Raw genomic sequence first — 23,216 nt, 5'->3', positions numbered from 1 at the left:
CAGAGGCATCATTTATAATCATCAGTGCCATTCGCAGAAGGAATTGCTGGAATTCTCCTATTGTTAGAGCTCCCCTGCAGGGACTGTTTCACCCTTGTTAGAGTTTATGTCATGCCCTCCAAGGACAAGCTGCCCATCCATCACAGTACAGTTACACCAAAAGTGACCCTTTACATCTACTCTTTTGCTCCCTGTTGAACATTTTGGACCATGAAATGGCAAAACAGGTAACTACTCTCACAACGTGTACTGTCTCTGCATAAGGTGGATAACAGATAGATAGATCACTTTATTTATCCCACGGGGAAAGTCAGTTTTTACAGCAGCAAAATCAAACAAGAGAGCAGCATAATAAAGGCACTTAAAACCTTTAGATATATACTGTTCTTATTGTTCTTACTGTCAGTTAGAGGTGGTTTATTAATAAATTAATTACATAAATTATATTTATTCCATTTGTTTTACATTCAGTTTATAATCAGGATACACTATATAGACAAAAGTATTGGGACACCTGCTTATTCATAGTTTTTTTCAAGGGTATTAAAAAAGGGGGGTTCGTCTTTACTGTCTTTAACTGTCTTTACTGGTTTTCTACTAGATTATGGAGCATTTGCTGTGATTCTGTGAGGATTTGAAAGCATTCAGTGAGAAGAGCCTTACCAAGGTCAGGTCGTTCCCCCATCTCATCCCAAAATCATGGATGAAGCTCCATTATTCTAGAGAACACAGTTCCACTGCTCCACGGCTCCAATGCTGGGGGGTTTTATACCCTTCTAGCCCACGCCTGGCGTTAGGCATGGTGCCAATATGTTTATATTTATCTGCTCCAGAAAGTCTTATTCTATTGGCAGTACTTCTCTACATGGGCTAGACTCTGCATAAGCTGTGGGTATGTGTGCATTTTCACATCTATATCAGCAATAAGTGCAACTTTATGTAGCCAAATGCATTCATTAGAAGGGGACGCTGCAGTTCTAGCTGTTTGTTAATCAATATGTTGTCCGTCCATTTAAAAACAATATAAAATATATGAAAAACTTTATTTATTTATTTTTTTTCACAAGTAGCTACACTTCAGAAATAGTTCAAATTTTAAAGCATCTTGAAAGAGAGATCTGCAAGCAAGTAAGTGAATAACTTGCGTATTGACGTATTTCGAGATTACGGACTCTCCTCTGAGCGAACACGCTGCAGCACGAGAACAGAGCAGTCTATGATTTCATACCGGATGGCAGTTGGTCAATACTCAGTTAACATCAAATTAAAAACTCATCCCCGCTCAAACAGAGAAAGTTATTTATTCTCTGGCAGAGAGGTCGGGCATGACCCAGCCGGCGATAAATTCCCTGCAGTGTCGCTTGCCCTTGAGAGCCAGAGCGGTACGTAAGTGTTTTTGGAGGGGAGGTGGGGTGAGGGGTGGGGAGGAGGAGGATAGGAATAGGGCTGGTGCATCGTCAGCAGACAGGCTCACTTTCCCATCACTGCTTGTGGCTTTCACATCCCCCTCCAAGGCCACACCATTATTAAAGACATGGAGACAGAGAGAGAAGTGTATTCCATTCTCCTGCCTAAAACCTCCTGAGAAGATTAAAGTGATGGTTGAAGCGAAAGTCCAATTTACACAGATGCAGTTGACCTTTCAGGGTACATTCGGTGTCCGGAGCTACCTTTAGTTTTGGACTGGAGATATGAGGCTAATACAGCTAGTGAGTAATGAAGGCTATAGCCACCAGTCAACATTCTGCAAAGTGCATCGTTGTACGACAACAGCAGCCTTCTATATGTTTAATGCACGTCACACTGCGAGAGAGGCTGCTAATACAATCTTGATCAAATTCCAAGACAGACTGCGCAACATCAGTTATACTGCAGGTCTGGTTATACTATAGGGAGTTTCTGGCAACGGATCTATCATGCAAGACAATGACGACAACCTTTTTTTGGCTTCTTTGCCACCAAAAACAGACATATTTAACAGCAAAGAAGGAGAATGTGAAGAGTGTATAGCTGGGATGAAAAGGGATGACTGGGGAGAATGTCCAAAGCAGAACTTGAGGTCAGGTCTTCAGCTCGGGCCGTAAAAGTCAGTATTTGTCAACACTAAGCTAATGACAGTGCATTGGAACATTCTTTGGTTCTTCTCGATTAAACACAGACATTTGAAGCAAGTGAAAGACACTGCATACGTTTTATCGGAAGCTTGTAACAGAGATCATTGCTCACACAGATGTGCAAATGCACACACATACAGAATAGGACCTTCGAGAACTGTGTTGGAACTGTGTTCACTGGAATGACGGTGCTCCATTCAAAATTTTTCGGATGAGTTGGGGAGTTAGGGATGAGGTGCAATGGTGACCATCCAACATCCTGACCTCACTAACACACATACATGTATTTTTGTGTACACTTCAGCTGACCTTCTCTGATGGCCTAGAAGACCCCTCTATAGGTTCCCTACTGCATAACACAATGCATCCAGCAGTTCCAGAAAGCCCTGATTGGCATATTAACTCATGGACTCGGTTCCACCCACTGCATATCACATCACTGATTCCCCAGTTAGGCCTTTGGTTCTGTTTGTGAAGACCGAATCAATGGGAGAGCTGGTTCAACTGTATCTACCTAGATACCAATGGAAAGAAAATCCTGCTTGGACAATTCTTCTTTTGGTGAAACAAACAAATAGACATCTCTGAAGACCTAGAAGGTCATGTAGGTTCCCCACTGCACAGCACAATGTCAGAAACCACATAAGCATAAGTCTATTTACCTACTTAACCACCCAATATGGTTTGAGAAAAGAGTGTGTTGCTTTAGGCTTGCACTTTGCATAATGCTAATGGTTAGAGCATAATATAGAATTGCGCAAATTCAATTTTCTTGGTTCCACACAGTGAAATTCACTGTTATGAAGTTTGTTGCAGTATATGTTTGTGTCTCATCCATTAAAACGAAGACCAAAGTCATTTCCCAAAGGCAAGTGAATTACATCTACAGCATGGCCCTAATCACTGTAAGGGATTACTGTCTGCACAGTAAGTTTTAACTTGGCTCCAGCCTCACTATAATGTAGACGTAATCAATAAAAGCAGGTCTTTCCTACAAGTAATCAGATCAGGAGGGCGAGGAGTTCTCTTCCTGTCCCTTCAAGCTCTGCTGGCTGAAAGAGGAGCTATTATTTTTGGCAGGCCCCATCGAACAAACAATGAAAGCAGAATATGGTGGAAAACAGCCGTACGTTCCTCCACCGTTCGCTCTCTGGCCATAGCCTCCCTTAGCCTTCATGCTCACCCAAACAGAGCGTGACTCAAGGGGCCGCGGTGTCGGCTTTAAGGCTGTCAAGAGTGCCACATAGAGCTGGGAGAGGGCCGTGGTACGTGCGCTAATAACCCCTCCCCATGCTCGCTGGCTCATCTAAATGCGCAGCATCTCTCGCTGCCTGAGGTTAACGAGTCAAGTCAGCTCTTTTTAGCCTGACTCTGATCTTTACAGTGAAGGATCTCATGTCGGATGAAGAGTTTACCCATGCGCGCCGCCCTCCCTCCCGAGCCCTCTCCCACCGCCTCAGGCCGACCGTGCCAAGCTATTTTTAGCAGCGCATGCATATGAGCAGCCCGCTCCTCCTCATGCAGACACTGAGCGTCACATCTGGTCCATTCAAGTGATGTGCGGTCATGACACTTCATGTTCTAGTGCGGAATGGCTGTTTCACTGTTATGCTCCCATAACACTAGCGCTACCAATATTACACTGCGCTGTTAATGACTTAATGGCACGTTACGCAGCATGTGATCAAATTTAAGTGGGGGAAAGTGGAAGTAAAAGTGGAGGGAGCTCTGCTGGAGAGAGTCGGAGAAAATGAGCAAAGGGAAGTTCCACAAATTCAGAAATTCCACAAATGCATTTTCATCTGATAAGAGATTTTACCCCGGAGCACATCGGAGTGTGTAATGCGATAAAATATTCTGGTCCTTTTTTCCTCCTAACCAAATCTGCTTCACAATCAGTTACTGGAATCACAAATATTGTTTTATCTCTCGCAACCATTTAGGAGTAGGACCCATGACAATATCAGTTATCACGAATTACACCAATCAGCCATAACATTAGCATCACCCGCCTAATACTGAGTGGGTCACCTTGTGCCACCACAACAGATCTGACCATTCGAGGCATGGACTCCAGAAGCCCTCTAAAGGCGTCCTGTGGTATCTGGCACCAGCAGCAGATCCTGTAAGTTGTGAGGTGGGGCCTCCATTGACCACATCAATGAGCCTTAGGTGCCCATGACCCTGTCTGCGGTTCACGGTTTGCCCTTCTTTGGACCACTTCTGGTAAGTACTGACCACTGCATACCAAAAAAATCCCCACAAGACCTGCCTGGTGTTTTGGAGATGTTTTCTGACTCAGTCGTCTAGCCATCAGTGTGTGGTTTCTCGCCAAAGTGGCTCAGATCCCTATGCTTGACCATTTTAGCTGCTTTTAACACATCTACTTCAAGAACTGACTGCCCATCATTTGACAGTGTAGAGAAAGATAATCAATGTTTTTCACCTCACCTGTCAGTGGTGCTAATGTTACGGCTGACTGGTGTACAATACTGGTATCAAAAGTTACACAGGTTTAATATTCTATAATAATATAAATTTAGAGCTTTGTAATAAGCATTTCTGATATGACGCTAATACTGTATCAGTATCATGAATTACATTATGGCAGGTTTGCATAACATAATTATAATATCATTATCATGAATGATATTAAAATATATAAAATATTTTCTGATACAGAAATGCAATATCATTATCATGAATTAGGTGCTTGTGATATTTTTAATCATTATTGTGAATAATATGTGTTATAATATGTTATGAATAATATCTGTAGTCTGATGTGTATATAATTATTCATTTTAAATTATTATGCATTTTCATTTATTTTGGAATAACTATATAATATGTCACTCAGCATAAATGACCTCAGAGTGGCCCAGCGATCTAAGACGCTGCCACAATGAACATGTACAATGCTGGTTCGAATACCACGGCATGCTGCCTGTCATCAGTAGCTGGAGCCTGAGAGAGCACAATCAGCCTTGCTCTCTCTGGGCGGGTTGCCCATCACATAGGCAGCAGTTCGAAAAAAAAACCCAAAAACACCACGGCTGATTGGAGGAGGCATGTGTCAATCCTCACCTTCACAGTGTCTGGAGCATTGTGCATGTGATGGGGGAGAGTATTAATGAGTGGGTTGGGTAATTGGCAATCTAAACGTAGGGTAGGAAACTGGGTTCAAAAGAAAGAAACAAACACTACAGTGACATTTTAATACACTTTTTTTATTTTATTATATTATCATCTACATAATATGGTCAAATAATAACTTTATAATATAGCTGCCAAAGATTAAGTTTAAATCCTGACAACAGAGGGAGTCCACAAGAATTATGGGCTCTTCTTAATTAGCTATTAATAGTGTAAAGCAGTATATGAAACACTGAAGAAAAAAGTGAATAAATATCACTGTATGTGCCTTGTGCCTGTTCCAACCCGAGAACAATGAAGTACCATGAAAATAATATCAAGTATCATTTTCAGGGTTTGTGTTTGTACCGTATTCTCCACCCCTACCAGCATTCAGGCCAGCGGTAACAGAACAACAATTAAAGCATAAGCCATGGGACCAGGGACAGGAAAGCACATAAGCAGACAAACCTGACTACTAACCCTATTTACAAGATAAGGTTTCAATCCGGAGTGCTTTTATCTCCCCTATCACCTTGAGCAAGCCCAGTCTGCAAAACACACTGAGACTTTCCACAGGCAGGCCAATTTCTCTCTTCAATGCTCCGGCTCATCTGCCTTTGAAAGGCGAACGTATAGCCCGACTCCTGCGGCGGTGCATTCACCGTCTCCAAAAAAATAAAAAAATAAATAAAAATCCCCCACTCATCATCACTCACGCACAGCACAGGATTCAAACCCAGCCTTTTTTCCCTTCTTTTTTTCCCTTTTTCTTTTACATAACAGGCTTACATAGACGGGGCTTAAAAACAAGTGCATGCAAACACAGAGAGCCTACGTGGAGCGCTTACCTTTTGGTGGATGTGGGTGCCCCGGAGGACATGAGAATGGTATCGTTCATGTTGTTGGACACTGGCTTCAGCTGACTGCAAAATTACAAAGTTACGAGTCAAGCATGGCCACAGAGGTGGAGCTGCCAACCTGTCGGCTGTCTGCCTGAGTCTAAAAGTGTGTGTGTGAGTGTGTGTATGTGGCGCCCTGGAAGAAAACATCAACAGTGAGCTTTCAACCTCGGAGACATCAAACTAGCCTGTGAAGTGGTGGGAAAGAGCCTCTGTGGTTTTTAGTGTACCTAAACCCTGCATGCTGTAAATTGGCTTCCAGACAGCGACATTTTAATTTAATGCTATTTGCCCAAAACTAATTAAGTTAACAAGAAGACAAAGGGGTTCGGAGGAATTCTAATTAAAGCTGGAAGTCTGGGAGGGGAGAGAGAGAGAGACTGAGAGAAAAAGAGAAAAGAGAGAGAAGGGGAGGGCGAGGTGACATTGCAGAAGGTAATTTGTGTGGGTAAACAGTGCCACGGACTCCATCTGGACTTGATGCCCGCTGGTACTCAAGCACGCTCCAGCAAGCAGTTCAGCCCCTCTGTCCATGCCTCTCGCTCTCTGGCCCTCTCTCTCTCTCTTTCTCTCTTCCTCTCTCTCTCACTTGCATCAGGTGAGCTCTACACTACAGAAAATGGCACTTTTGCCAGTCATCTTAAACTCTGTCAATACAAACCCAGCAGGCAACATCAGAAAGACATTGCAGTCTAACACCGGGCAGACATTGAATTGTAGTTATAAATAAAAATCAACTTGACGTCAAATCCGAACGTTGTACAGACTTTGAATTTTAGTTGAAAATCAAAGTCACATGCCTCATAAACCAACATGTGGTTGACATCAAGCTGCATTGTTGCACAGACATTAATTTTTGGTTGGAACTTGAAGTTGCTTAAAATCTACTAAAAACCAACACTAGATTAATATTAAGCTCCAACATTCATCAGATGTTAAATTTTGGTTCAAAATCAAAGTCAAACATCCTTCAAAAAACAACACAGGGTTGACATCAAGCTCCAAATTTAGACAGATTTTCGGTCTAAACTAAAGTCACATGCCTGCCAAAAACTGACACTGAGTTGACATCAAGCTCCAACATTTGACAGACGTTAAATTATGGTTGGAAATCAAAGCCACACATCCGTCAAAAACAAACATTGGGTTGACATCAAGCTCCATTGTTGCATAGACATTGACTTTTGGTTGGAACTTAAAGTTGCACATCTAGATCAATATCAAGCTCCAACATTAGAATTATGTTGAATATGAACATGCCTGCCAAAAACTGACTCTGAGTTGACAACAAGCTCCAACGTTCGACATTTTGGTTCAGTTACATGTCCATCAAAAACCCAACACTAGGTTAATATCAGCCTCCAGCATTAGCTAGATGTTTAATTTTGGTTATTTACACCATGACTCCAAACCAACTGCATATCAACATCTAACACTGTTTGAATTGCACGTTGTGTGGTTGTTAACATTATGAAGTTTTGCAAACGTTGGGTTTTGGTCACTATACCTCTAACTAAATATTCTTATTTAACATCAGCATGACGTTGGCATGTAACTTTTGGAAGACACTGGATTTTGGTTTAACATCAAAACTTCCAAACAACCAACAAAATATAAACATCAGCTGTTCTACTTCTAAGTGATGTTGGCATTAGATGTAGTCCAGACAACAACGTCTATGGATGTGTGGCAGCCAGCTGGGTACATTTCTGAATATAAGTCTAATGAAAGACTAATCAAATCTATTTCTCGATGCTTTACTTATTTAAAGCGTTCCATTATTGGATTGTTAGATAATTCTGCTTGAAAAAAGGCACCTTGACTAACTGCGTCCGAACTTCTTCTCAGTCACTGTTCCAGCTGTTTCCAGCTGTGCTTTTTCCAATAAACTCTCTCGCTATTCCTCCTGTATGCAGCATAAAGGGAGCTCCGAAATCTCAAAACAACTGAATTTACCACACCCAAACTGCCGTATAATGTGTTCTCGACGCCTGGATTATGCTGCTGTTCTCCGAGCTGCAACTAAACACCAGCATAAACAGTCTGCGTTCCTCTTAGAGGACAGTAAAAAAAAAAACAACTAAAAGCCACGTCTACTTATCACATTTCAGTTCCATTTCCTCAAGAGGATGCCATTAGTTGCTCGTCCCTGACACGCGCACAGCTCGCAGTCACTCAGAGGGGTCAGCGCAATTTGCATTACTGAGACATGCCTACTTTAATTTCCCCGACGGCTGGCAGCAGCCTACGAGGAGGCTTGTGGAACGCTGTCTTATTTCTCTCCAAAAGAGCTAAATGGAGGCGTATTTCACAGACTAAGAGGACAGAAAAGAGAAAGCGCCAATTGTCACGCCTTGATTGAAGTGGTTGGCAACATCTTGGCAGCGTGGGTACAAATATAGGACAGCCACCTCAAGCAACCCTCCTGTAAACGCATACATCTTAAATATCGCTACAGCTGCCCATCGCCAGTCCACGCCACTCTTCCTACTGGACCTCAAACTGGTTGGAGGAACAGCAGCATTTGCATAGAATGAGTCACTCACCTCGTACAGCGTAAGGAGCACCTGTCTGTTCAGCTCGCAGACACTCATCCAGAGGCCAGCTGCTGCCTGCTCTGTCCTGCCCTCCGCTCAACTGAACTAGCATCTGAATGCACAACATTGCTGCTGTCTCCAAGGAAACCTGGCAGTCACATGACCCGGTGACGATCCAGATGCGCGCTTCTCTCGCTCTGCCCCTCTTCCTCAGCCTCTCTAAGCCTCTTCTCTCTCTCTCTCTCTCTCTCTCTCTCTCTCTCTCACTGTCTCTCTCTCTCTGCCCATCTTGCTGCCTTTCGTTTTTGCTCAGCTCCTATTTCTGTATAATACATGCAAATACACAAACATGTCCACACACTCACACTCGCACACACACAGCAGTGTACAATATACAGCTTGTTTAACGCTATTGCAATATTGATGCTGCAGAGGGCTGCAATATGCAAATGAGCCATCTAAGCAATCGCAATGAGCATCTTGACCACTGAGTGTTTCGGTGAGTGTACTGACGAATTACACCAGTCCTTATCCATGCATGCTGTTAATTCGTTAAGTGTTTTTAATATACACTCATCATGGACATGTCATCGCAATATTGGGCTTTACATTATTACTTTGAACTGATCTTTTTCTGGGGCTAAACATTGAGTTTTTGGTGGTCTAAACATAAACGCAGGGGCAGAAATATACATGCAGAAGCCCTAATATTTGGCTGAATGTCTCAAATTGCAAACTGCAGCTTGACCTTGATGTGATTTTGGGGTCACTAGCTGTTGAACCCCCAAACTCTGTCCACATTTCAGCCCCCTAGCTGATGGTTTATTGTTATGGTGAAGAATTCAGAGGTAGCCCTCTTCCCTTTCATTACTTCTTCCACTTCCACAGTTCCACAGGCAGCAAAACCTCATGGTACCATCATCATGCCTAACAGATGATCCAGTGTAATTTGGGTTGAATGCCTTACCTTTACTCCTCCAAACATCTTTGTCTCAACTGCTCATAAATGTTTCCTCCATAAGGCCTCTTTGTCCTTTTTGTCCTCTTCGTCTGTGTGGTCAGCTGCAAACTTTAGCCAAGCCTAAAAGGGTTTTTTTTTGGAACAGGTGCCTCTTAGTCTAAGGCAATGTAAAACTTGCAGGACTGTAGACAGTGACTCTGGTCTTCTAGCAGCTTCCAGTTAATGGCAGGCCTGTTGTTGGCTCTTGGGTTGTTGGCAAAGTGGCTACACTGCCAAAGACTTGTACTTCCGTACAGTTTGTTGAACTGATTGTCTTAGAATTTGCAGTTTTGCAGGAGACATTCCTGACTTGTGTAAATCTACGATCATAAGTCTCAGATCTGCACTAAGGTCTAGGGACTTTCCTATTGTACTGTGTGTTAGTCAATCCAATGAGTGCTGTCAATGAAGCCCTTTTTCATAGGGGTACAGAGAAGCTACCTGCCGTAGTCAATCATGATCACTAACAAAGTTGAGTTAAAAGACATTTTGGCGCTTTCAGCACCACTCAATCACTGGTCGGAGTGGTTGTGTGTATACGTTTGAACCTGTATGCAAAATTGTGAACCTGTGTTGATTTGAGAAAATTCACAAATTATTATTTTTTCCATTAAAGATGTTGTTACTCATTCTGCCCCCAAAAAAGGAACAGTTCAAAGAACTCATATCAGCTCAATATTGTCTACGACATCTATGTCCGTCATTAGTGTATGTACATTTCCGACCACAAATACGATAATTAATGTCCCAATAAGCTTTTTCATTACCATGGTCAGTGTGTTGTGCTTCCTAACATCTCTGAAGACCGTTACGTCCTATCTGAGAAGTTTTGCAACTAATAAATTTCTCAGTGAGGCAACAAACTGACCAAGTCCATCTGTCCAACAATGCAGAAAGAGGAATTCCCGGATTGATGAGGAACTCCGGCAGATTTCGAGGTTAAAAAGTGTCCCGTCCCCAAGGTGAAATGGAGACTTTGGTTCTGCCTCTGAGTTTGACTGCAAACCAGTGGGGTGGTACCTTAATACTTCAAATAGTGGTGGGTCAAATGCCAAGTAGCCCAGAGGTTCTGGCAGGCATGCTGTAAAAACTACATTTACATTTAAGCAGAAGCTCCTATCAGACATGAGTGTACTGGGTGGAGTCATGCAGAAGTGCTTTTACTGCTATATATTTGAATTCTCCTGTTGAGACGCAGTAGAAGACGCTAACTCATATATCCACTGCGGGAAAAAAGGTCACATGACTAAGACAGACGAATATAATCGCAATACTCAGTATTCAGCCTTTTATGCAGCCCTGCTCATACAGGCATGTCTGAAAGATCCCTATTTATTCAAAAAGGCGCTAGCAGTCTATGCTGAGGTGTTTACAGAAGCAGACACAGTCGCTGCAGGGAGCGAAGAACACTGAAAAGCCTCTACTCAGATTTATGAGAGCAGCTTAGCTACATTTTGGGGCTTTTCTCGCAAATTAAAGTGCACAGCACTGTGCCGCACGAACGGGTCTCCCCAAGCGCCATGGCTCATTACTGGCAGTGTTTACCACCAGCAGCCAATGGGGCTATAGGCGGGACTGATGTGATCAATGTCGCCACTTCACAGAGCAAAAGGGCAAAACCCACCATACAGGAAACACAGATGTCACGCCATCACACTCTGTCTCCACAACGAAAGGAAATGGAAATCAGTCCGGAGCAGTGGATCTCACAATTTTCAAGCCATTTACATGTGTCATGCAGGTCAACTTGGAATTGGAGTCCCCCACACACACACACACACACACACACACACACATATATATATATATATATATAAATAATCTGATTGTTAAAAACTTTAAAGATTCGACACTGAGAGCAATGAATTCTGACCTCGCCGGACGTGCTACGAATGCAAATTCACTCATTCTAGAGCACTGCCCTTAGCAGAGGGCAAAGGGAAATTATGCTCGCATTTTTTTATGAGGTCACATCGACTACATGAAGTGCCGCTCCCATTCTTTCCCAGATAATTACGATTGAGTGAGCGCTGCCTGATAGAGCTGGGGAAATATGTAGAGCTAACGTCCTCGTGCAAATAAAAATGATCAACGGCCGACCCTGCCGTCAGCCTGCTTACGCGCCCATCTCTGAGCCGTAATACACGAGCGGCACATAACCTCAGGATTTTATCTCTGCTTTTGGCTGCAGTTCAGCTATACTGGGCTCAGGTGTATCGAACAAAGGAATAACTCAACAATTACACTTTAGACACGTTAGACACAATTCTTTTTAGCTGTAAACTGCAAGCATTTTTCCTCAGCCCAACAAGACATTAAAAGGGTGCACATCATGACAAAGTTAAAGGGCACATTTCTTATTTTCTGATATATATATATATATATATATATATATATATATATATATATATATATATATATATATATATATATTTAAAACAACTTGTTTTAAAATGACATTTCATGCAAAAGACAAAATGCAAGGTAACCATTTAGAACAGAGGCCCTGTATATAAATTTGTCTTAAAGCAACATTATGGAGAATTGTTACCTTACAATAACCGCTTCAAAATCACTGTGCTGCTCTACTGACTTAGAAAAGGGAGAATAGCATCACCGTTACTCAGGGCTCAGCACGCTGTACTTTGTAACTTTGAACTGTGAACTGTGTAACGCTGCGTAACCCCCAGTCATATGTGTGTGTATGACGCGTGTGAACAAGTCTGTAGGGGGAGCAAGAAATGTCAATTGTCACATAATGCTGCTTTAAAGGCACAGTAACAATAACAGCCTGGTTACTTAGGTCCATCTAGAGTACATCCACCCTCAACATCTGTGTGTCTACCAGCCTCTCATCACATTTAATAAAGGTGCACATTAGGGTGTCGATAATGAGCATGCTGAGGCGGGCTTAGGGTGGAGCGGGCAGGGTATAAGGGTCACGTAATAGATGGAAACAATTTTATCAAGTGAGGAGCAGTTACAGGCACAGCAAGACAGGCTTGGAACACCCGAATTGTAATTTATCTGCATAAAATGATTATCAAACACTTAAAAATAAATCTGTCTGTAAATAAAAAAGGATAAATATAAATAAATAAATAAATAAGGGACACATATAGGCTGTTTGCTATAAACCCCCCAAAGTGCACCCCTTCAAAAACGAATTATAAGCAGTTTTAAAATATAATGGACATCAATTATATTAAGTATATTAGACTCCCTGGAGCAGATAAACATGAATGTTTGGGCACCATGGCTAATGCCAGGTATGGGCTTGAGGGTATAAAGCCCTCGAGCATTGAACTGTGGAGCAGTGAAACTGTGTTCTCTGAAATGATGGTGCTCCATCCATTACATCTGGGATGAGATGGGAAGTTGGGGTGGTGAGATGGTGGTAATACAAAATCCTGACCTCATTATCACTCTTGTCGCTAAATACAATCAAATCCCCACAGCAATGCTCCAAAATCGAGTAGAAGGCCTCCCCTGGACAGTTACTCCAGCCTAGGAAGGCAGGAACTCTTTTTAATATCCTCAATTTCAAAGGAAACAATGAAAGAGCGGGTGTCCAAATACTTTTGTCTTTAAAATGCATCGTCTTTTATACTTCCAGGTGTGAAGAGCTACACTGGTCCAAAAACCAACAAATTTTAATTTAAAGAGAATGATTGTAAAACTGAATGCTTTCAACATGTCCAGCAATAATAGGACGGCATCAAACAAGCTGTGCATGTTCCGCTACATTCTGATAGCGTTCCATCTCAAGCTGTAAATAGAGATGGACAGTCTGTCCTTGACTACGGTTCAGTAAGTCCCAAACAAAATCCATCTGTCAAACTTGAGGGAATCTGAAAGACAAATTGTTGCCTCCACACGCAATCAGCTGTCAAACCACAGCTAAACAAACCTGAAGTCCATCAGAGACACTTGTGTCACTCCAAACAAGCAGCACCAACGCTGGGCTGTTAAGAGAGAGCCCCCCACCCCACCCCCCGCCTGTCTGATTCATGAGTTTGATCGGTCGTGATTTGCAACCCCGATTCTGCCTTCATGGCTCAGTCGGGAGTCGCTCGCGGCTCATGGCGGTGCGATTGGGCGGATCATGCTGACGGATGCTGTCCTGAGGTCAATGGCAACAGGAACTCTATGTGAGGCAGCAACAGGAAGTCAGACATGTTTACACTGACGCATCAGCTCCCCCAGGAGCTACAGATGGTCATTATGGAGCGAGCAGGGGGGCGGGATTCGCATCATCTCCATCCTGCCTTAGGTGCCTGACCATAAGCACTGTGGGGGATTGAAGCATAAATCAAATGAAAACATGATGTTTGACCATACAAATCAAGCAGTACAATCCCAACTGTAATAGACCGTATGAATTACAGAGATTAAGATGTGTGTATACAGATATATGAAGCAGAAGATCTGGATGTGGATTGGGTTTGAGTTGGCCTTAAATTAGCCTTACTTCATAACTGGAAGGTAATGCAAGGTGGTTGCGTAGCTTAAGTTTTTATTGTTGCTTAGCAGATGTTGTTACTAGGTCATTGTTATGGTAGCCCAGGGGGTTGCTGTAGTATTGGGAAGTGGTTGCTATATGGGTGCTATAGTGTTGCTAGGTGGTTGCTATGGCCTTCCAGGTGGTTGCTGTGGTCTTGCTAAGTTGGTTTAGATGGGTACAAAAGTGTTGCCAGGTGGTTGCCATGATATTCCAGGTGATTGCCAGGGTATCCCAGGTCATTTCCATGGTGCCCCTTCGCTCTCCATTCATTCCTATTGAAAAAAAATCAGTTGCTAACCTGAAACCATATGTCCGATCAAAAAGCTGTGTATATCAGACTGAACGATCAGGAATTGGAACTATGTTGGCCTGATCTTGAATACCGCAGGACAAGTTGCGCTGCAAAAAAGAACAAACTAATCTAATGCGATTCACGGCTATGACCACAAAGCTGCTTCACTGCATATTCAGAGACATGTCAATACCTGCCAGTGGCAACAGAGAACAGGCCCTTCGGCAAATCGCAGTGTTTGTCAGAATCTATAAAAGCGTATCTGCAGCGTCTCAGTGTCACAGTGAATGGTAAACATGGGAGGCTTGAGATTTGGTTCGTAAAGGGCAGACACTGGCTGCTCTGTAGGCGGTTTAAACTATGATTCAATACAGCACTGTACTGTAGGGGAATCTGATAACCTTATGAATTAATATGAATCTACACTTACTCTGCCTATGCTTCCAAAAACTTTCTGGCTCATACAGAACCACAATGGCATTGTTAATTAGTGCTTTATTTTAAGAAAACTGGTTGTTTGGTGGGTTTCTCAGTCTTTTTGGGCAAATCTTATGTAACTAGCAAACCTTAACAAAAGAGAACTCATTAAACTCTCCCACAGGGACACTGTCCAGTTCTCTGAGGATGGTGCATGTGTACAACGGCACTTGCTTTTATTTTCTCATAACCTGAATTTCCCCAAAAATAGCCTTGGATGATAGGACATGCAAATGTGGCCTTCGGTCAGAATGAATTTGGAGTCGATATTATCATTAGACTAGAAACTACTCTGGGGCTTTAAAAGGAGAAGTTTACTGATCCCCAAAGAGATTTAGTAAATGATCATCGATCTCCACGCATGGGCTATATTTAGTTCAGGAGCAGCTCACAAAGACCCTCAAAAGCAGAGAAACCTCTGCCTTTCAATTGACTCAGCAGTTCCTATTGCATGTTTAGACTGATGGTTTCGGTTTGAGTCAATTTAGGGTTGGGGGGTGCAATCAGAACTGGCAGACGTTCCCTCCAAACATGTGGTCAGTAACTGGCTGATTTCTTTTCACCTTGAACGACCTGCATTGTGATTCTATTAAGCAATTCATGCAATTCAGCAAAGAACAGAAACAGTACATTTAAATGCTTCAAGAACACAAACTCTGTATTACAACAAGGTTAACAGTCGTCCAAAGGGGGGGATGGCTGGGAAATATATTTATTATTTTAAAAAATAAGAAAAATGAAAGAAAGAAAGAAAGAAAGAAAGACTACTACTGGACCCAAAAAAAAATACTGCAAGTTTTTAAGGGTGTTTCCATCTCATGCAAAGTTGCCCCTTTTGTGTGATGGTGACAAAACGTTGTATGTGTTTCCCTGTGAAGTGAAACTCATCTGGTCAAAGTGGAGACGCACTTTAGTGAAAACTGTCATTGCAGTGCATTCATTTAATGAGACTCTTTTGGTAAATAGAATATGAACAATGTTGTTGTATTTGTTGTCACTTTCAAAAAGGAACAAAGTAAAACACTGACAAATAAGCCACTTTTACCATAAAGAAACCAGTATTCAGCCATAAAAGTTCATTATTAATTCCCCCCCTAGGAAGAGTAATTCTAAATCAGTGTAGAGAATGTTTATAGTGACAGCTATCCATCACTCCGGAGTAGCAGAAAAGCCTGTTTCTGAGAGAATCATCCAGGTTTAAGTGCCTGTGTCTGTCTGTGGGGAAACAGTACAGCACCCTGGTGAGGATGTGCCACCATCAGCAGCCTCCATTAACTTTAGAGCTCTCCACACTTTTGTGTGCCTCGCCACCGCCAACTCTGAAATGCCATCTGAGCATGAGAATGCACTCTAGCCACTCCCCACAGGAGGCTTCTGACCCATGAGCACTCTTATTGTGCTGGTGGGGGCTTTTATTTTATTTTTTTTAGTTTGTTTAGTTGTGTTCCAGACCATCAAATAATGCGACGCATTGCTCTGACCAGCGTGATCACTGGTGGCAGGCTTCAGCTGGTTTGAGGTCATATCTCAACTCTCAAGGGATAATCCTGAAAGGAATAAAGCTGTTTCTTTTTTCTCTCGAGTGCGCGCTCAATGTTCACTTAGTGACAAGACGGGTTCAAAGCGAAGAGACAAAAGTTTCCATCTTCTAAAGCCGACTGATATTGGCAGGCACCCGGTGAAAATACAGATACGCCTCCATTTCTTCAGAAATCACACAAAAGGACCAACGTACGCATATTAATTCAGCCCAAGTGATTCAATCCACTTTACTGTAACCTTCACGTTATTACCCTCAGCAGGACATAGCCCATTCACCCGGTGCAGTTTAAAACGCTGTCATTTCAGCATGAATCCATGCATTCATATAGCACTGCAACTTGAAAGTTGAAGCACTACATTCAGTATATAAAAAAATGACTGTAAAACTACGTTCTCTTGCAGTGGAATGTGTGCTGTTTTATAGTCTTCATACAGTCCTCTGTTTGTGTGCCTTCACCGACATAAAACTATAGATAGATATAGATAGATCCACAGCTTTTATGCACACTGTTAAAAGTATCCGTTTTTGAGGAACTTTTAGGGGTTCTCAACTTAAAACTGTGTAGGAACCTATTGAGGAACCTTCAAGGAACCTTTTTCTCCTAAAAACCTTTTCCTAAAAGGTTCCTCAAAGCACCTTAGGTGCTTCCTCCACAGTTTCAAATTAAAGAACCCCTAAACTCCCTCAAGTTGATGTTCCTCAACTTTTAACAGTGATGGAATTCACTTGGAGCCTCTTATAACTGTATAGTAAGTACCTCAGAAGGCAGCACTGTGATGAAGGTACATTCTCAAGGTAGAATCGTATCTAAAAATCGTGTCTGAGATGCACTTCTAAGGCTGATGGCATAGCTAATTACAACTGTTACACATAAAAAGCCAAATTTCAACCAATGCAGTTGGTGGTTTCTAGTCAGATATAAAATATTTGGGGAAAATAAATGGAAATAAACATAAATAACATTGATTACAGATTGCTGCTTACTGCCGCCAAGTTGTTTTTCTCTTGAGATGAGCAGGCGCTAACCCCGAGGATCATGAGCTTCGTAAGGCTGCGAAGGATACAGCTATGCTATGCATGTGACAAAGCCAAATGCTTCATTATCAAATGCTCACTCAGTCTATAATACAGCACATTACTGCCTTCAAGTTGAAAATCAAATAAATGGTTGTAAAGTGAACTTTTCTTGCAGTGGAATGTGTGTAATATGTTGTGCTGTTTTATGGTCTTCATAAATTCCTCTATTCGTGTGGCCCCATAACTTAATAAAACTAGGGTCAGTTTCTGGGAGCGGCAGCACCACTTAACAACTCGGGATTGATTCAGGTCTTCTTATTTACAATGCAGTAAAACAGAAAACCACAGTCGTATATATATATATATATATTTTACACACAATAGATTTCTTCTGGGCATATCCCAATTACATTTCTCTCCCATGATAGGTCTGCCAATCGATGCTCGCTCCTGCTTCGCGGAAATGAGAAAAATAGAAAAGTAACATGAAATGTTATTGATGAGAAGATAAATGGAGTTACAGCTGTAAAAAAAAAAAAAAAGCTAATGAATATTTGATCTAACCGTGAATTACCCAACACTAAAACTCTGATACTTGATAAAAGTTTTAGACTTGTGCTCTGGAAGACAATTAGGGGACTGTAGCTGAGAACGCCTATTAACTGTATAGTTACCGTTTACGGGTCCTAAACCATGCTGATATGGTACGTAATAATACCAGTGGTAGATCTGATAGAGTCAACATGAAACCCATCATTTCCTAGAGTACACAGTCTGGGATGAGTTGCAATACATGCAAAAACCTGTTGAAATGATAAGAAAACTAATTTAGTAGTTTATGTATGTTTACTTAGGCTGTTTTCACAAAGAAAATGATTTGCTGAAGTAAGCTTAGTGTGGTTTGTTAGGACAGGTGTAAATACAGTAATCACACACTGATTTCAGACCAAAAAACCCACACTAAGAGTTGGGCTCGGTCTGATCCTAAACAAACTCTGGAGCAGTAAATGTATAAATTGCTGAAGTATTGTACAGCATGTACAGTATATGCAACCATACGTGCCATAGGCCAGTGCAGCACTGCAGTTACATGCATTATGTCCATTCTATACCATCAGCGGTATGAGGCAAGAATGAGAAGAAGTAGTAACACTGGTTTGAAATATGTGGGAATACAGTAATCACACTCTGATCTCAGACCACAACCCGCATGGACACCCTTAAGAAGAGGTGGTCTCGGTCTGGTCCCAAACAAACTCCGAAATGGTTCATTTGTGAGGAGAACATGATTTGACCTTGATCCGATTCAGCTACCAAGTGTACTCCCAGAGTTTGAGCTAAATGGCTCCTGTTTAGCTGTTTAACCAGGTATAGGCACTACTCCAGACCACATCACCTTCGTCCTGTATTTGCTTTCTTGTTGCCACCCCAGACCCCAGATCTGAACCCTGAGCAGAGAGAATGTACTGTTTGTTGTGGCACATTTTGGTGTGCTTGATTTTTCCTTGAGTAAAAACAAACCAAACCAAGGGGAAAATGGTCCAAGCTCACAAACCCATCACTGATTCGGACCAGAGCAAACTAACTACAGGTGTGAAAACACCCTTATACACAGCATTCAACTCAGGAAGATCTTGTTAATTAGCTGAATAGCAGGGTCAAAATTGTGCAAGGCATGGGGGGGGCTTCAGATCCAGGTTTGGGAACTGCTGGTTCAGATGTATCACAGAGTAATAAAAATAAACATTACTTTATGGTATGATAGGTTTGAATCAGACTGCCCAACCTGTTTAAAATATGTTCTGTGGCCCATGTGATAACATCAGGCGCTTCATTACGGCTTGTCTGCGGTTGTTACAAGCAGCTTGTCTGCTGCAAAGGGTCAGTTAGTCGGGCCACGGTTCAGCTGTTTGAAAACCTGTCAAAACGAACCGAACTGAAGAAAAAGTCTGATCAAGTCGGCATCAAACAAATGTTGTCGTGAAAGTGTTCTTAGAAATAAGGCCTAAAGAGAAATGTGTTGTTATTGTTGTTTTTGTTGTTGGGCAGTTGCTGTTCTACACGTCCAACCACTCACAAGTCTGTTTACCTTACGACCAACAGACTTCTCCATGTTTTCGAATTTGTGAATCAGAAAAACAGAGGAAGCTGCTGGAGTGAAATGTTGTTTACGCATTCAACCACAAAACAGACAGCTTTAGTTATTGAGGTCATCACTAGGACATTTCACAAATGACTAATGCTGCCACATTTCAGTTCTGTTCATGCAATCAACCCAGTTACCATCGTAACATGGAAATCATAAACTGTGCTCCTGTGATGGAAATGCAGCCCTTCCCATTAAAAGCCCATTCCCAAAATAGCCAGCGGTGGACGGATCTGCTTTTCTATTTCTGCATCAAACAGCATCGGCTGAGAGTCGAGAGCTTTCCAGAACTGGGACTGTTCTGTCATCGTGTCATAAATTGCTGAAGTATTGTACAGCATGTACAGTATATGCAACCATACATGCGGTAGGCCAGCGCAGCACTGCAGTTACATGCATTATGTTCATTCTATACTACTTACAGCAGGCCCAGCGTATGGCAACCATCAGCGTTATGAGGCAAGAATGAGAAGAAGTAGTAATACTGATTTGAAATAAGCACTGGGATGGTGGCTAGAGGTGGGTTTACCCTGTCTTTTCTCCATCTTCACAAGGAAGGTGAAAGAGGGCTATTTCCGAGTCCATTTAAGCAGATTTCTGGCTCTGAATTAGGGGGTGAGACACGTATTAGACATTTTCCTTTAATAACACGTCTACCTGCTCTAGATCATTTACATACACCTCTGTATATTATAAATAACTAATGTTGAAAGTTAGAACATTTTGAAGCAACTTAGTACAATTTTGTTTAACTATTTTCCACCGTTTTTGGGCCCAATGTTCAACTACTGGCAAGACAAATTCAAAGCAAAGACAAAGTGAATGTATTCTACATGAGGCAGATACCCACTGAAAACACCAATATGCTTCCAATTCATCAGAAATTACACAAAAGAACCTCATAGGCATAATAATTCATTTCCCACAGCAGAAAGCTGCAGCACATTTTTCACTCCATTCCAGTGAGGCTTTTGTCTTTTAGAGGATTAGGGACGTTATCTTGTTTTTTTCATTAATTTATGTTTGCTAGTATAGTTACAGACGGGCGACGAAAAACAAAAACACAGAAAGTGTCTCAGTAAGGTGCAAGACCACCCACAAACTGTCAGAATAGCTTTAGCATTAAATTCCGCTAGTCTCTGGAACGGGTCTAGAGGGACACACCACCATTCTTCCAAAAGAAAATTCCTTGGTTGGTGTTTTGTTGCTTTTCTGTGAAAAACAGTAGTTATGGTTGAATAATGAGGTTCCGTACATGGAAGTAAAATACAGCGAACATCAAATTTCCAAATAAGCAACACGGAGCTGTGGAACATGTCGATTTTAAAACCCGTAATAGTTTTTTACTCCCCCAAAATTTACATACACCCAGCCCCCTAGTGAAAGCCCTGTTAGACCTAAAGCTAGCTTTTTCAGTAAGTTTTCTGACACTAGCATGCACATCACTGCCAGACATTATCAGAAAAGGGTTTGATATATGAACCAGTCCTCACAACCAGGTAGAACTGGAATATTTACAAAAAAAATAATTACAATGGTCTGTTCACAGTACTGCAAACAAAGCTATGCGACACTATGCTGTTCCAAAGAGCCGTCGTGTTGCCCTAAACCAGCCAATCAAAGCTGAGCTCATAATTTTTTTAACAAGCCCACTATTAAATGAAAATTAGAGCGTTTGATTCAGAGGAAACATAACATTATAAAGCATAAAGCATTTTTCACCCCAAAGTCACATTTTTACTATTTACACATGAAATAACACATTTATATGCATGCATTTCATAACACATGCATTTCATCTTTAACCGTACATATTATTTACATGGTTTACATAAGTTTTTGGACACCTTTGTTTAAATAACATGACAGTAACTACTATTCATTGTAGCCTCTTGCCCTGTGGGTAGGGGCACTGTCATCCTGGAAAAGACCACTCCTTTCAGAACAGAATTGCTTTATAGGATAAAAATGATCAGTCACTACAAATACCTTTGCATTGATTTGCAGTGACCTTTCCTTCCCAGAGGACACAAGGACCCAAACCATACTAGCAAAGTGCACAACAAAGCGACAAAGAGATCCTCTCTGTTCTATTTGCCACGCTATGCACTCGCTAACCCTACAGTTGTTGTGGACGAGCTATTCGTCTGATCCCATCCTAGTCTGGCCATTCGCAGCCATCCGAGGAACTACATGACATATCAGTGGCATCTAATGCACTGGCATCGCAGTCACTGAATGTGCCCTTTTCATCACAGTTTCCAAGTCTGTTTACTGATGTCTTACCCATAGATGTAAATGCAGAAGTCACATTAATTACTGTTACTACTGAAAGACATGTAGAGGAACAGTCTTTGTCACTGAACCTCCTGCCATCAATGTCCCAATAATGACTCATTCAAAGGCACTTAGCTCTACTCCTCTTGCTAACTCCATCCACAATCAAGGTCAATTTCGCCTGCTCGTCATGTTTATACATGTCACAGAGCATAATAGGATGTTTACTGCTTAATTGGACCATGCAGCGCACCAGCACTTCTGAAACTGCCTGCGCTCCTTAAACCACCTCCGTAACCACCATTCTGTATGTTTTTGTCTGGTGGGGGAATTGTATATTGCAGCCCAAACTAGACCAGTCTGTAAACGTCAAGCAGGAGGAGCTCCATGGTACTTACGTAGGATGCGCCAGGTCCTGCGGCCTTTCAGCTGCCTCAGGAAACACAGGGTGAGGAGGTTCTCCTATGGGCACGCAACCCAAAGACTTGCTGATGGCATGGCTCAGTTTCTTGGCTGGGGACTTCTGTGAAAGTCACAGAGACAAAGACAAACTGCTAGACATACTGTGGACTGAATACTAATCACCATCCTTAAGCTCACAGTAAAGAGCTACAGCACTTGATAAAGACAAAGAAACATTCAAGCTTCAATAAGTCATACTGGCAAGTTTGATTACCCATCACTGTTGTCTAGACACTGATTTAAACCCTTCTTGGACTAAATGAACCTGTCAATGTAAATCCTTTGTGGTCTAAAACTTGGGTTAATCTGTGCCAGAGAGGCTACAATCCATGGCAAACGCAGTTACAAAGTTTTTAAAGCATCTCTTTACTTTCAGTGTTAATAAAAAATGTTTGATTCAGCAAAACCCTGAACTGGCATGACCTTTTTTTTAGTGCCCTGGGGTTGAAAACAATCATCTTTGTATTGGCAGTGAGGGCGAGAGAGTACAAGAGCAAGAGAGAGCAAGAGTGAGGGAGAGAGGGAGAGAGAAAATCTCTCAGAATTGGATTTAGGAAGCGCTGCAAATTCCTTCCTGGGCTTCAATTTCCAGCACAGCAATTGAGCTTGGGGCCAATGGGGGGAGATTTGGAAATGTAATCAATATAACCCACTTGCCAAGCACCGTCAAAACCCCATGAAATCCTGCATCAGAGGAGAATGACATTCTGGAAGGAAACGCAAACCCTGGAGCTCAATTATCACTTGGTGCCAGGCAGGCAATCAGTCCACAGCAGGAGCCAATGATATGCTGATGATATTCTTCATAAT

At 42.0% G+C, this 23,216-nt stretch overlaps 1 protein-coding gene across 13 annotated transcripts in view; it reads right to left on the bottom strand.

The window, feature by feature from the left end:
- dtnbb (dystrobrevin, beta b) overlaps positions 1-23,216 on the bottom strand; it is a 58,605-nt gene that overhangs the window by 20,464 nt on the left and 14,925 nt on the right. For 10 of the 13 annotated variants that reach the window (XM_072689619.1, XM_072689625.1, XM_072689622.1 and 7 more), the window contains exons 10-11: positions 22,343-22,467; positions 6,101-6,175 (exon numbers count right to left, since the gene is read on the bottom strand). In XM_072689619.1, the coding sequence (XP_072545720.1) occupies positions 6,101-6,175; positions 22,343-22,467 (200 nt within the window). The remainder of the gene's footprint in view (positions 1-6,100; positions 6,176-22,342; positions 22,468-23,216) is intronic. The other 3 variants (XM_072689629.1, XM_072689630.1, XM_072689631.1) reach the window with 1 other exon arrangement.

The sequence above is a fragment of the Salminus brasiliensis genome, chromosome 10 (genome assembly GCF_030463535.1).
Source record: "Salminus brasiliensis chromosome 10, fSalBra1.hap2, whole genome shotgun sequence".
NCBI classification, from domain to species: domain Eukaryota; kingdom Metazoa; phylum Chordata; class Actinopteri; order Characiformes; family Bryconidae; genus Salminus; species Salminus brasiliensis.
This window is presented reverse-complemented; position numbering and strand designations above follow the sequence as displayed.